This window comes from Hippocampus bargibanti, linkage group LG17, assembly GCF_051943395.1.
Source record: "Hippocampus bargibanti isolate YZ-2025 linkage group LG17, ASM5194339v1, whole genome shotgun sequence".
NCBI classification, from domain to species: domain Eukaryota; kingdom Metazoa; phylum Chordata; class Actinopteri; order Syngnathiformes; family Syngnathidae; genus Hippocampus; species Hippocampus bargibanti.
Genome location: NC_142750.1, coordinates 3,070,001 through 3,084,581, shown reverse-complemented (window position 1 = coordinate 3,084,581; position 14,581 = coordinate 3,070,001). Strand labels below are relative to the sequence as shown.

At 42.4% G+C, this 14,581-nt stretch overlaps 1 protein-coding gene across 2 annotated transcripts in view; it reads right to left on the bottom strand.

The window, feature by feature from the left end:
- tnrc18 (trinucleotide repeat containing 18) overlaps positions 1–14,581 on the bottom strand; it is a 58,314-nt gene that overhangs the window by 3,088 nt on the left and 40,645 nt on the right. Inside the window, exons 19-29 of one of the 2 annotated variants that reach the window (XM_089018172.1) lie at positions 14,227–14,581; positions 12,954–13,097; positions 11,822–11,963; positions 11,627–11,744; positions 10,615–10,690; positions 9,338–9,446; positions 7,797–7,913; positions 7,498–7,644; positions 5,893–7,409; positions 4,652–4,888; positions 4,497–4,571 (exon numbers count right to left, since the gene is read on the bottom strand). The exon at positions 14,227–14,581 is cut by the window's right edge and continues 94 nt beyond it. In XM_089018172.1, coding sequence (XP_088874298.1) covers positions 4,497–4,571; positions 4,652–4,888; positions 5,893–7,409; positions 7,498–7,644; positions 7,797–7,913; positions 9,338–9,446; positions 10,615–10,690; positions 11,627–11,744; positions 11,822–11,963; positions 12,954–13,097; positions 14,227–14,581 — 3,037 coding nt within the window. The remainder of the gene's footprint in view (positions 1–4,496; positions 4,572–4,651; positions 4,889–5,892; positions 7,410–7,497; positions 7,645–7,796; positions 7,914–9,337; positions 9,447–10,614; positions 10,691–11,626; positions 11,745–11,821; positions 11,964–12,953; positions 13,098–14,226) is intronic. The other variant, XM_089018173.1, reaches the window with a different exon arrangement.

Sequence of the window (14,581 nt, the reverse complement as noted above, 5' to 3'; positions counted from 1 at the left end):
TTCGGCTAAAAATGCCTTACTATACATGGTCGTTTTTTTTTGCTAAAACGCCTTACTATACATGGTCGTTTTTTTTCGGCTAAAAACGCCTTACTATACATGGTCATTTTTTCAGCTAAAAACGCCTTACTATACATGGTCATTTTTTTCAGCTAAAAACGCCTTACTATACATGGTCATTTTTTTCGGCTAAAAATGCCTTACTATACATGGTCGTTTTTTTTGGCTAAAACGCCTTACTATACATGGTCGTTTTTTTTTCGGGTAAAAACGCCTTACTATACATGGTCATTCTTTTCGGCTAAAAATGCCTTACTATACATGGTCGTTTTTTTTGGCTAAAACGCCTTACTATACATGGTTGTTTTTTTCGGCTAAAAACACCTTACTATACATGGTCGTGTTTTTTGTCGATTTTCATTAAGAATAAGAAAGCATTTAAAGGTGCAATTTGCAAAGTCAGTGGAGATGCCTGGGATTGAACTCAAGACTTCATATACGCCAAGCATGCGTTCTACCACTGAGCTAATTGCACAGTTAAAAGACAGAGGAACAACTTACTATACATGGTCGTTTGTTTCATGTCCAAAAATGCCTTACTGCACATAGTCATTCTTTTCGGCTAAAAATGCCTTACTATACATGTTTTTTTTTGTCTAAAACTCCTTACTATACATGGTCGTTTTTTTCAGCTAAAAATGCCTTACTATACATGGGCATTCTTTTCGGCTAAAAACGCCTTACTATACATGGTCATTCTTTTCAGCTAAAAATGCCTTACTATACATGGTCATTTTTTCAGCTAAAAACGCCTTACTATACATGGTCATTCTTTTCAGCTAAAAATGCCTTACTATACATGGTCATTTTTTCAGCTAAAAACGCCTTACTATACATGGTCATTCTTTTCAGCTAAAAATGCCTTACTATACATGGTCGTTTTTTTTGGCGAAAACGCCTTACTATACATGGTCATTCTTTTCAGCTAAAAATGCCTTACTATACATGGTCGTTTTTTTCGGCGAAAACGGCTTACTATACATGGTCATTCTTTTCAGCTAAAAATGCCTTACTATACATGGTCGTTTTTTTCGGCGAAAACGCCTTACTATACATGGTCGTTTTTTTCGGCTAAAAATGCCTTACTATACATGGTCGTTTTTTTCGGCTAAAAATCCCTTAGTATACATGGTCGTTTTTTTCGGCTAAAAACGCCTTACTATACATGGTCATTTTTTCAGCTAAAAACGCCTTACTATAAATGGTCATTCTTTTCGGCTAAAAACGCCTTACTATACATGGTCGTTTTTTTCGGCTAAAAATGCCTTACTATACATGGTCGTTTTTTTTCGGCTAAAAACGCCTTACTATACATGGTCGTTTTTCGGCTAAAAACGCCTTACTATACATGGTCATTCTTTTCAGCTAAAAATGCCTTACTATACATGGTCGTTTTTTTCGGCTAAAACGCCTTACTATACATGGTCGTTTTTTTCGGCTAAAAATGCCTTACTATACATGGTCGTTTTTTTCGGCTAAAAATGCCTTATTATACATGGTCATTTTTTCAGCTAAAAACGCCTTACTATACATGGTCATTCTTTTCAGCTAAAAATGCCTTACTATACATGGTCATTTTTTCAGCTAAAAACGCCTTACTATACATGGGCATTCTTTTCGGCTAAAAACGCCTTACTATACATGGTCATTTTTTCGGCTAAAACGCCTTCCTATACATGGTCGTTTTTTTTCGGCTAAAAACGCCTTACTATACATGGTCATTTTTTCAGCTAAAAACGCCTTACTATACATGGTCATTCTTTTCGGCTAAAAATGCCTTACTATACGTGGTCGTTTTTTTTGGCTAAAACGCCTTACTATACATGGTCATTCTTTTCGGCTAAAATCGCCTTACTATACATGGTCGTTTTTTTCGGCTAAAAATGCCTTACTATACATGGTCGTTTTTTTCGGCTAAAAACGCCTTACTATACATGGTCGTTTTTCGGCTAAAAACGCCTTACTATACATGGTCATTCTTTTCAGCTAAAAATGCCTTACTATACATGGTCGTTTTTTTCGGCTAAAACGCCTTACTATACATGGTCGTTTTTTTCGGCTAAAAATGCCTTACTATACATCGTCGTTTTTTTCAGCTAAAAACGCCTTACTATACATGGTCATTCTTTTCGGCTAAAAATGCCTTACTATACATGGTGGTTTTTTTGGCTAAAACGCCTTACTATACATGGTCGTTTTTTTCGGCTAAAAACGCCTTACTATACATGGTCGTTTTTTCGGCTAAAAACGCCTTACTATACATGGTCGTTTTTTCGGCTAAAAACGCCTTACTATACATGGTCGTTTTTTTCGGCTAAAAATGCCTTACTATACATGGTCATTTTTTTCGGCTAAAAACGCCTTACTATACATGGTCGTTTTTTCGGCTAAAAACGCCTTACTATACATGGTCATTCTTTTCAGCAAAAATTTTTTTTCGGCTAAAACGCCTTACTATACATGGTCGTTTTTTTCGGCTAAAAATGCCTTACTATACATGGTCGTTTTTTTCGGCTAAAAATGCCTTCCTATACATGGTCATTTTTTCAGCTAAAAACGGCTTACTATACATGGTCATTCTTTTCGGCTAAAAATGCCTTACTATACATGGTCGTTTTTTTTTGGCTAAAACGCCTTACTATACATGGTCGTTTTTTTTCGGCTAAAAACGCCTTACTATACATGGTCATTTTTTCAGCTAAAAACGCCTTACTATACATGGTCGTTTTTTTTCGGCTAAAAATGCCTTACTATACATGGTCATTCTTTTCGGCTAAAAACGCCTTACTATACATGGTCGTTTTTTTCTGCTAAAAATGCCTTACTATACATGGTCGTCTTTTCGGCTAAAAACGCCTTACTATACATGGTCGTTTTTTCGGCTAAAAACGCCTTACTATACATGGTCATTCTTTTCGGCTAAAAATGCCTTACTATACATGGTCGTTTTTTTTCGGCTAAAACGCCTTACTATACATGGTCGTTTTTTTTCGGCTAAAAACGCCTTACTATACATGGTCATTTTTTCAGCTAAAAACGCCTTACTATACATGGTCATTCTTTTCGGCTAAAAATGCCTTACTATACGTGGTCGTTTTTTTTGGCTAAAACGCCTTACTATACATGGTCGTTTTTTTCGGCTAAAAATGCCTTACTATACATGGTCGTTTTTTTTGGCTAAAAATGCCTTACTATACATGGTCATTCTTTTCGGCTAAAAACGCCTTACTATACATGGTCGTTTTTTTTCGGCTAAAAATGCCTTACTATACATGGTCGTTTTTTTTGGCTAAAACGCCTTACTATACATGGTCGTTTTTTTTCGGCTAAAAACGCCTTACTATACATGGTCATTTTTTCAGCTAAAAACGCCTTACTATACATGGTCGTTTTTTTCGGCTAAAAATGCCTTACTATACATGGTCATTCTTTTCGGCTAAAAACGCCTTACTATACATGGTCGTTTTTTTCTGCTAAAAATGCCTTACTATACATGGTCGTCTTTTCGGCTAAAAACGCCTTACTATACATGGTCGTTTTTTCGGCTAAAAACGCCTTACTATACATGGTCATTCTTTTCGGCTAAAAATGCCTTACTATACATGGTCGTTTTTTTTCGGCTAAAACGCCTTACTATACATGGTCGTTTTTTTTCGGCTAAAAACGCCTTACTATACATGGTCATTTTTTCAGCTAAAAACGCCTTACTATACATGGTCATTCTTTTCGGCTAAAAATGCCTTACTATACGTGGTCGTTTTTTTTGGCTAAAACGCCTTACTATACATGGTCGTTTTTTTCGGCTAAAAATGCCTTACTATACATGGTCGTTTTTTTTGGCTAAAAATGCCTTACTATACATGGTCATTCTTTTCGGCTAAAAACGCCTTACTATACATGGTCGTTTTTTTTCGGCTAAAAATGCCTTACTATACATGGTCGTTTTTTTTGGCTAAAACGCCTTACTATACATGGTCGTTTTTTTTCGGGTAAAAACGCCTTACTATACATGGTCATTTTTTCAGCTAAAAACGCCTTACTATACATGGTCATTCTTTTCGGCTAAAAATGCCTTACTATACATGGTCGTTTTTTTTGGCTAAAACGCCTTACTATACATGGTCGTTTTTTTCGGCTAAAAATGCCTTACTATACATGGTCGTTTTTTTTTTTCGGGTAAAAACGCCTTACTATACATGGTCATTTTTTCAGCTAAAAACGCCTTACTATACATGGTCGTTTTTTTTCGGCTAAAAATGCCTTACTATACATGGTCGTTTTTTTCGGCTAAAAATGCCTTACTATACATGGTCTTTATTTCAGCTAAAAATGCTGGCTGCACGCAGGATTGTAAAAAAATGGGCCATTGTTAGTAAAAATGCGAATGATGACGATCATAACAGAAAAATCATCTCATACATCGCCATAATTCTCACCTCCATGAAGTCTTTTCGCGGAATGGACGAATGCAGAGTCGGCGGTAACGACTGGCTGCAAATTTGCTCCCAGTTCTGCAAAGGCAAAACATTTCACAATTAGAAAGATTTCCCATTAAAAAAAATCATTTTACACGAGAGCATTAAAGCCAAACCTTCTTGTCGGTGAGTTTCTTCCCGGGATTGGTCTCCTCCGGATGGTAGAACCAGTTGACCCTGACCACCATGTTGCTGCCCCACGACTCCCACATGCTTTGGATGCGACCAATGAAGGGCAGGTTGGGCCTTCCCGCCGACAGGAAGACGGCGCAGTCGCCGATGCGGATCATCTCGCGGCCGCGTACGATGGCCTTGTAAAAAAGCTTCTTCGCTTTGCCTTTCATTCCTCGCCGCTAGCGGAATGACAAACAGGACATTTGTCAGTCTATCTAGGTTGGCTAACTATCTAGCTATCTCGCTAGCTCTTTCCCTTGCTAATCATGAACTCATTCACACATTTATTCGGGAATCGGAAATATGACGTAGAGCGCCATTCCTGAATTTGTTCGTTTTTTTTTTTTTTCATGCTTGGGTGTCGATAAAGCGCTGGCCATGGCCTCTGGCAATGTTTTTTTTCTTTTCCCACAAGTGGGCAACATTTCTTTTTTTAATTCATGTTAGCACTTTGTTCCACAGCTACATCAATCAATATGTATTGCATTGTATTTTGGACATCTGCCCCCATTTCAGGCTCATGTAACTCCAGACGCATATCATTTAGGAATTAATTCTTTTGTTCTGATGCTTTGAAGTAATGGTGGTGCGTGTATAAAAAGTTTCCTCTCTTCACTTCTTTTTATTTATCTGGCTATCTAGCTGGCTATTCATCTAGCTGGCAATCTAGCTGGCTATCTAACTAGCAAGCTATCTAGATGGCTATCTAACTAGAAAGCTATCTAGATGGCTATCTAACTAGAAAGCTATCTAGATGGCTATCTAACTAGCAAGCTATCTATCTAGCTGGCTATCCATCTAGCTATCCATCAATCTACCTGGCTATCTATCTATCTATCTATCTATCTATCTATCTATCTATCTATCTATCTAGCTAGCTAGCTATCTATATAGCTATCTTGCTAGCTATCTAGACCAATATATCTTAGGAATTAACTCTTTTTTTCTGATGAAAGAAGAAAGTTTAAGGTTTCTTACGCTGTGTTGAATGTTTATTTCGTCTTAAAACTCAATTTTCTGTGGGTCCTGGAATTTGACTGACAATGACAAAAACCCTGGCACTGGAGTGGACACATTGATGCACATCGTCTGACAGTCAATGAATTAATGAGATTACTCGAGAACTCCAAAGTAACTTGTAATCCATTACATTGCATGGAGTAACTTGCCCCACGCCGCTCACCTGAGTGGGTTTCCCGAACCACTTCCAGAGCTGCCTGGCGGGGAGGAAGGCGGAAATTTTGGGGCGATTTTCCACACTGGGGAGTCGTTGGCGTTTGGCCAATTCTTTGGTGGTGGGAAGGTGAACCCCCTCCCGCCGTTTTGGCCTCCCCACTTTTCCTTCCCCTCCGCCGGGCTTCGGTTTGGGGGGACGGCCCCTTTGACCGGAACCCTTCCCGGTGGTCGGTTTGGTCGGAGATGTGGACGCCTCGTCGTCTTCCGTTTTCACGTCCACTTCCTCCTTCACGTTTCCGTCGTCCTCGTCCACTTTGTCCGGGGTCGGGGTCAAAGGGGAGTCGGCATCCGGAGGAAGGGAGGCGGGGGTCCTCTCCTCGTCGGAGCTACAGGAGGAGTCGTCCGTGGATGACGAGCAGGAGGAGGAAGACGACGAGGACGATGACGAAGAGGACGATCCTGAGCAGGATGAAGACGAGGACGAGCAGCTGGTGGTGCATTTCTTCTTCTGGTTGCCCCCTTTGCCCCCTTTGCCCCCTTTGGCGCTTTCAGCTTCCGACTCGGAGCTGCTGCTGCTGCTACTACTGCTACTTTGAGACTCTTCCTTCATCTTCCTTCTATCGTCGTCCTTAGGCTCTTCCATTTTGCCTTTGTCCTCTCTGGCGTCGTCTTCGGGACCTCTACCACGGCCCCCTACTCTATCCCGAAGTGCGGTTTCGCACTCTGGAGGTCTTGGTTTGTTAGACTTGATCGGTTTCTGGTCGGTTGAGGGCGTAGGGACTGGATCCCGTCGGACGCTTTGCCCCTCCAGCAACATCAGAGCTTTGGTCTTTTTGGTTTTGGGCGAGGTCACCCCTTCGTGGTCAAGCTTGACGAGGGGCTCGGCAGGCTTAAGTCTGGAGGAGATGGACTTGGACTTGGTCCTGGAGGCCGACCGCTCGGACGATAGCTTCGGTTTGGATGCTGACGAAGTTCTGCTAACCAAAGGCGATCCGGATTGACCCGCGGAAAGTCTCGGAACCGGGCCGGGAAGGAGGACAGATCTAGGGGGTCTGGAGTTCCCGTGATGGTCCGAAGCCGGTTTGCTTTTGGATGTGGAAGTCGAGGTCGATTTGGGCTTTGCCGTCACGCCCGGTCTGGAAACGGGTCTGTCGGATGCGGCCGCATTGGCGATGTTCTCTCTTTCTCGACGCTGACCGTTATACGAGATCAGATTGGGCTCGCTGTACAGGTCCACGGTCAGGACTTTCCCGTAGGTGGAAGGATACGATGACGAAGAGAGCTTGGATTTTGGGATCGGGGCCGAGCCGGTTTTTCTGGGTGTCGCCATGGGGTTCTTGTGTCCCGCTTTGGCTTGAGGCGCCATCGCAGGCCGCGAGGCAGGCCGTGACGTGTCCTGAACTGCTTTCTGGACCGACAAACTCCTCTCCTGGGCTAGTTTGGTCAAATCTTGGGATTTGGTTGGAGGCGGCGTGGACGACAGGGACTCCGTTTTGACCTTGCAATCTGAGTTCAAGGAGTTTTCTGCCATGGGAACGACGAGAATGCAACATGAGACGCGGACACCGGGCAACTCTTTCGGCGATTAAGAGATTTAGGGCGTTGGGCTCACCCGGTTTGGGTTTGGGCTTGCGACCCGGTTTGCCCTTGACTTTTGGCGCCGTTTCATCCGCCTTGGCCTCTTTGCCCTCTTTGCTGCATTTGCGCACCCTCCTGCGAGAGCAACTGGCCACCAGGAGCGCAGGGGAAGGCTCGGCGCCTGTTCAGGGGGGGAACATGGACCTTTAGGGATCATTGATTCCGGGTGATTAATCTACTGATTAATCTTTTGACTAATCGACCAGTTGTTTGATTGGTTGATTGATCAATTGGTGGAGGGATAAAGGAGCATCTGGTACAGTGTGGACTCACAGTGAATCTTGTAGTCTGGAGGCAAAAGTCGAATGTGAGAGAGGGGGATGCGTCCTGTGTCGCCATCGTCAAACTCCACCGTGATGAGATCGTCGTCGTCGTCCATGTCTGAACTTCCTGTTTGGGGAGGGAAAGTGGAAAATTGCAAATGAGCCGTTTCAAAACGGATTCGACTGAGTCTTTAACCTTTAATGAATTATGGTATCGATTATCGATTAGCAATTTACACATGGGAAAATAACCGGTCCTCCATTGTGAAAACCAAACCGGGTCTGAACTGCATTTCTGTCCTACTTTGTTAAGCCAGTAGACTGGATAAGCACCCCCCACAAAAAACAATGAATGGTGTATTTTCAAACTTTCTCCATGTATAAGGCGCACCGAACCATAAGGCGCACCCCTAATGAATGGTGTATTTTCAAACTTTTTCCATATATAAGGCACACGGAGTATAAGGCGCACAATCAATGGTGTATTTTCAAACTTTTTCCATGTATAAGGCGCACCCCTAATGAATGGTGTATTTTCAAACGTTTTCCATATATAAGGCACACCAGAGTACAAGGCGCACCACCAACGAATGGTGTATTTTCAAACTTTTTTTCGTATATAAGGCGCACCGGAGTATAAGGCGCACCCCAATGAATGGTGTTAGCCAACCTTTTCCATACATAAGGTGCATCAGACTATAAGGCGCACCTTCCGTGAAAAAAAAAAAGTTTTCCAAATATAATATAGTAATATATAAAAGTTGTCCAAATATAAGGCACACCACATAATAAGGCGCTACCTTATCCATATACAGTAAAGTCTCGTTATATCGATATTCAAGGGAATCCGAAAAAATATCGATATAACCGGGACTATCGATATATCCGACCCTGTTTGCATGTAATTTTCTCCGTGCGTGCATAGAAATAGTATCGATATAACCGGGACTATCGATATATCCGATATCGATATAACGAGACTTTACTGTAAAAGGTGCACCGGACTATAAGGCGCACCTTCCGTGCATTATACAAGTTTTCCAAATATAATATATGGAGTCAGTGGGTGGCTGCTGACAGTCGTTGCGAGTCCTGTTGTGGCTCAATATTAATTCACATATAAGGCGCACATATGAGGGTCATCTTTTGAAGAAAATAAAGGCTTTTGGGTGCGCCTTATACACCGGGAAATACGGTACTTGGCAGTCAGGCGCAACAACAACAACAAAAATCAAGAGCAGGAAAAAAAACATTTTGAGGACTATCATGTCTATTTTAAACATCAACAAGGCGTATTTCCACGACTTAGATCGAGTATAACGGCACGCTCCGCTGTATCGAAATAGCCTGCCTGATATCGTCATCGCGCATTTGTCATGTGCTGCCAGCTACCATTTAATTGGAAATTGACGATGACTCATAGCATCCGAGCACTGTGTGCGTGTGCATGTGTGTGTGTGTGTGTGTGTGTGTGTGTGTGTGTGTGTGTGTGTGTGTGTGTGTGTGTGTGTGTGTGTGTGTGTGTGTGTGTGTGTGTGTGTATACGTGTACCATTCACAACCGTGCCAGGATAAAGGCAACGGTACTGCTGACTCCAGTAGGCAGCGATGCGGGTGCCCTCGGGTAGATAACGCACCGAAGGAGGCTTCACGTCAATGATCTGAACACACACAAAGTTGAAAGGTCAAAACCATATGCTAAGTGTTTCTTAGCGACGTTAGCTTGAGCATCATTTATTTACAGATAAACTGGAATAAGAACCGGGTCGAGCAGCAGCACCTCGCCAGATAGCTACCTAGCTAGCGATTTGCTATCTGGCTAGCCGGCTAGCTACCAAGATAGATATTTGCTATCAGACTAGCTACCTAGCTATCTATCTATTTGCTATCTATTATCTTTCTAGCTGGCTATATATTGGCTATCTAGCTAGGTATTAGTTATGTATCTCGCTAGCTATCTGGCTGGCTAGCTATTAGCTATATATTAGCTAGCTTTCTATGTATTTGAGTTTCTTCCGGGTTGAGTGAACGCTGGTGCGTGTGGCTGCCGCTGCTCAACCTAGCTATCTGGCTATCTATCTAGCTAGCTATCTATTTGTTATCTGGCTAGATACCTAGCTAGCTATCTATTTGCTATCTATTATATGTCTAGCTGGCCTCTATATCAGCTATTTAGCTAGCTATTAGCTATCTATCTCGCTAGCTATCTGGCTGGCTAGCTATTAGCTATATATTAGCGAGATTTCTATGTATTTGAGTTACTACCGGGTAGACACTACCCGGTAGGGTGAACGCTGGCGCGTGTGGCAGCTGCTGCTCAACCTAGCCATCTGGCTATCTAGCCACTAGCTACCTAGCTAGCTATTTTCTATCTGACTAGCTACCTAGCTAGCTATCTATTTGCAATCTATTATCTGTCTATCTGGCTATATATTGGCTATCTAGCAAGTTATTAGCTATCTATCTGGCTAGCTATCTGGCTGGCTAGCTATTAGCTATATATCAGCTAGCTTTCAATGTATTTGAGTTACTTCCGGGTTGAGTGAATTTTTATTGGTGTTTTGCATTCGACTAAAAATATCAGCCTGCGTGTTTTGTGTATTTTAGACGCTATAAAACGTTTTTTTGATGTCAGTTAGGAAACAAAAAAAGGTGTCGGTTGTCCTTTATGTGGCCGTCACATGACGTATGACCTACTTTTAGGTCATGCATGTTTCATATTTCACTTTGGGCTGCGCGCTCTCGTGTTTGACTAGAAATGCGAGGGAGAGCGATGCGGCGTGTTTAAGCGCGCCGTTTTTCATGCTAGCGACATTGCGGTTTACTCACGGCCTCCTGCAGCAGTTGCTCCAAGCAGTAGATGTGCGGCCGGTTGCCCCTTTCGCCCTCCACCACTACACTGTAGCTGTGGAAAAAAAAAAAACAATTATAAGGAACCAAAGTGAACCAAATGAGGCCGCCGTCACTATTTTTTTTTCCTCAAAAGAAAACAAAATTATGACTTCATACTTTCAAATTATTGGCCACATTTTCACTCCCCGAGAATATTAAAACTCATTCACAAATTTATTCGGGAATTGAAAATATGACATAGATCGCCATTCCCGAGTTTGTTCGGGTTTTACGGGTTTTTTTTTCATGCTTGGGTGTCGATAAAGCGCTGGCCATGGCCTCTGGCAAAGTATTCTAATTGGATTGCTTTTTATCTTTTTTTGGAGGTCAAAATGTGACTTTCCCAGAAGGTTATTTTTTATTGTGATCCAATACTTGTATTTGTATTTGTTTTTTTTTCTTAAAAAAACAATGCATTTTGGGTACTTGATACCGGCTACTTAGCACGCTACCCAGCCGGCTAACTACCAGGCTATCTCGCCGGCAATCTAGCAGGCTATTTAGCTTGTTATCTAGCTAGCTATCTCGCTGGCAATCTAGCTAGCTATCTAGCTAGCTATCTAGCTGGCAATATAGCTGGCTATGTAGCTGGCAATCTAGCGGGCTATGTAGCAAGCTATCTAGCTGGCAATCTAGCTGGATATCTAGCAAGCTATCGAGCTGGCTATCTAGCTGGCTTTCTAGCTAGCTGGATATCTAGCTAGCTATCTAGCTAGCTATTTAGCCAGCTATATATAGCTAGCTAGCTATCTATCCATCTGGTTACCTAGCTGGCTATCTAATTGCTTTCTATTAGCTATGTAGCTGCCTTTACAGCAGCTCTGTATTTTGTTTTTCGACTTCTTCCTTTCCTTTCTTCTTCCTTTCATCACTTTGCTGCTGTGAAATGTAAATTTCTCCACTGCGATACTAATAAAAGGCTCATCCAATCCAATGCTAATATACTTACATATCGGGTGAGTGCACAGTGTTCACATGTCCCGCGTACAAAAGGTGGTCATCCATTGGGATCAAAACCCGTAGCCCGTCCGCCAAAGAGTCTTTATCCAACACGCACTGCACTGGCGCTGAATGTGAAAAACGAAAACAATCAAAACGCAGGACAAGGAATTATGATTGGCGGCGGTTCCAAACCGATACCGACCGGGCGTTGAGGACCTTTCGGGGACGCCGTTGCCGCACGGCGGGATGAGCTCGTCTTCGCTGAAGCTGCTGTCCTGATTGGGTTCAAAGTCTTCATCGGCGGCCATGCTTTCCATCAGTCGGCTCACCGCTCCCCTCGACTGCTGTCAATCATACCAAATTCCATTATTTTTCGACTCACGGATTGTATTCCTTGATTTGAAAAAAATACAGGTAACATTCAACTTACGACCAGCTCGCCTTACGACTACAACCTTCAGACCCTATTTTTAAAATTTGAATTCTACGCCTGGCACCACAAGGTGTCTCTATGCAACATTTTGAATGGATTTTGACTTACAACCATTTTGACTTACGACCATTTGGTCAGAATGGAACTTGGTCGTAAGTCGGATGTTACCTGTATATATTTTCCTTTTGGTGAGATGTTATTTTACGTTATTATTTTTTGGATTGCCTTGAAAGTTATTGACAGCAGAAAGAGTTAATTCCTAAGATATATGGGTCTGGAGTTATATGAGCTTGAAATGAGGGTGGTTGTCCAAAATACAATGCAATACATACAGATTATTTTGCCTTTGGGAAGTCTGCTGACTTTAGCTTAGCGCTAACAAAATGGCCAAACTCCATTGAGATGCTAATGGTTAGCATCGACAGGTGTCGTTTTAGAGCCAATTCAAAACTCTCAAGGTCACTTTATAGTCACAGGATCAGTTTTTCTGTGGGTGAGCAGGGGCAGACACACGCGCCAGCGTTCATTCAACCCAGTAGTAACTCAAATAGATAGAAAGCTAGCTAGCTAGCTAAGAGATTACTAACAGCTAGCTATCCAGCTAAAAGATAGAAAATAGCTAGCTAGATAATAGATAGAAAATAGCTAGCTAGATAATTAATAGCAAATAGATAGCTCGCTAGCTAGGTAGCTAATAGATAGCAACATGAGCCAGCATTCACTCAACCCGGAATAACTCCAATAGATAGAAAGTTAGCTAGCTACCTAATAGAACACTAATAGATAGTTAGCTAGATAGCTAGCGAGCTAGATATAGCTAATAGATAGCAAATAGATAGCTAGCTAGATAGCTAATAGATAGCAACATGACTTTACCCTGCTCATCAGTCAACACACTGACCTCCCGGGTCTTGGTCTTGGCTTTCGATTGGCTCTTCCGCGCCGGGCTGAGTCCCAGAACCGCGGGGACGCCGTCTCTGATTGGACTCGCCAGGGAGGACGGACTCACAGACAGGGACAAGGAGGACTCCTTGGTCTTCTTTTTCTGTTTTACACGTCAGAACATAAATTGGTGGAATGATGACAACGCCCCCCCCTGTGTCGACTATCTGTTCTAAATTTCGATACGGTTCACGATCTAGTGCTTTGAATATTTACTATTTTGACTATTTTGACTTATTGTTTTGATTGGAAACCATCATTTTCATAAACCGTAACCCGGAATGGGATCATGAAAACCGTACTCAGTATGGCAAAACCGGAGTAGTTGGCATTAATGAACATTGGGTATTTACTATTTTGACTATTTGTTTTTATTGGAAACCGCCATTTTGATTAATAAATCATAACCCGGAATGGGATCATGAAAACTGTACTCAGTACGGCAAAACTAGAGTAATTGGCAGTAATTAGATTTGGATATTTACTATTTTGAGCATTTTTGACTTTTTGTTTTTATTGGAAACCGTCATATTCATTAATAAACTGTAGCGGGATGTTGAAAACCATGCTCATTACGGCAAAACTAGAGTAATTGGCAGTAATTAGCATTGGATATTTACTATTTTGACCATTTTTGACTTATTGTTTTGATTGGAACCCGTCATTTTCATAAACCGTAACCCGGAATGGGATCATGAAAACTGTACTCAGTACGGCAAAACTAGAGTAATTGGCAGTAATTAGCATTGGGTATTTACTATTTTGACTATTTGTGACTTTTTGTTTTTATTGGAAACCGCCATTTTGGTTAATGAACCGTAGCGGGATGATGAAAACCATGCTCATTACGGCAAAACTAGAGTAATTGGCAGTAATTACCTTTGGATATTTACTATTTTGACCATTTTTGACTTTTTGTTTTTATTGGAAACCGCCATTTTGATTAAAAAATCATAACCCGGAATGGGATCATGAAAACTGTACTCAGTACGGCAAAACCGGAGTAGTTGGCAGTAATGAACATTGGATATTTACTATTTTGACTATTTTTGACATATTGTTTTGATTGGAAACCATCATTTTCGTGAATAAACCGTAACCCGGAATGGGATCATGAGAACCGTACTCATTATAGCAAAACCGGAGTAGTTGGCAGGTATGTAGGAGAATGGAAAAGGACTCCCCCCCACCCCACCATTATACACACACACACACATGAATAATTAACATACTTTGACCCCATCTTTGACCTCTCTGTGGGAAGCGGGCTGCTTCGATCTGGAAAGGGGCTTTGTGGTGAGCGGCGGGGCTGATCCGGAAGAGGAACTCTGACTGGCGACGGACACGGATGCCATCTGGTTGGCGTCGTGGAGGAAAATCCTCTCGCTGCGTCGTCGGTTCCAAGCTTCGTCCTCGCTGAAGCCACCCGAGCTTCGGGAAGCGGCGGGCAGATCGAAACTGAAGCGTCGCCGAGGCGACGGTCGGCGCCGTTTGATCGGCAGAGGCTTGCGCTGGACGGGCGGCGTTTCGTCCCGTTTGCTCGGGCTGCTTTGCTCGATCCGGCGGGTCGCCGGGGGCAACAGGGGG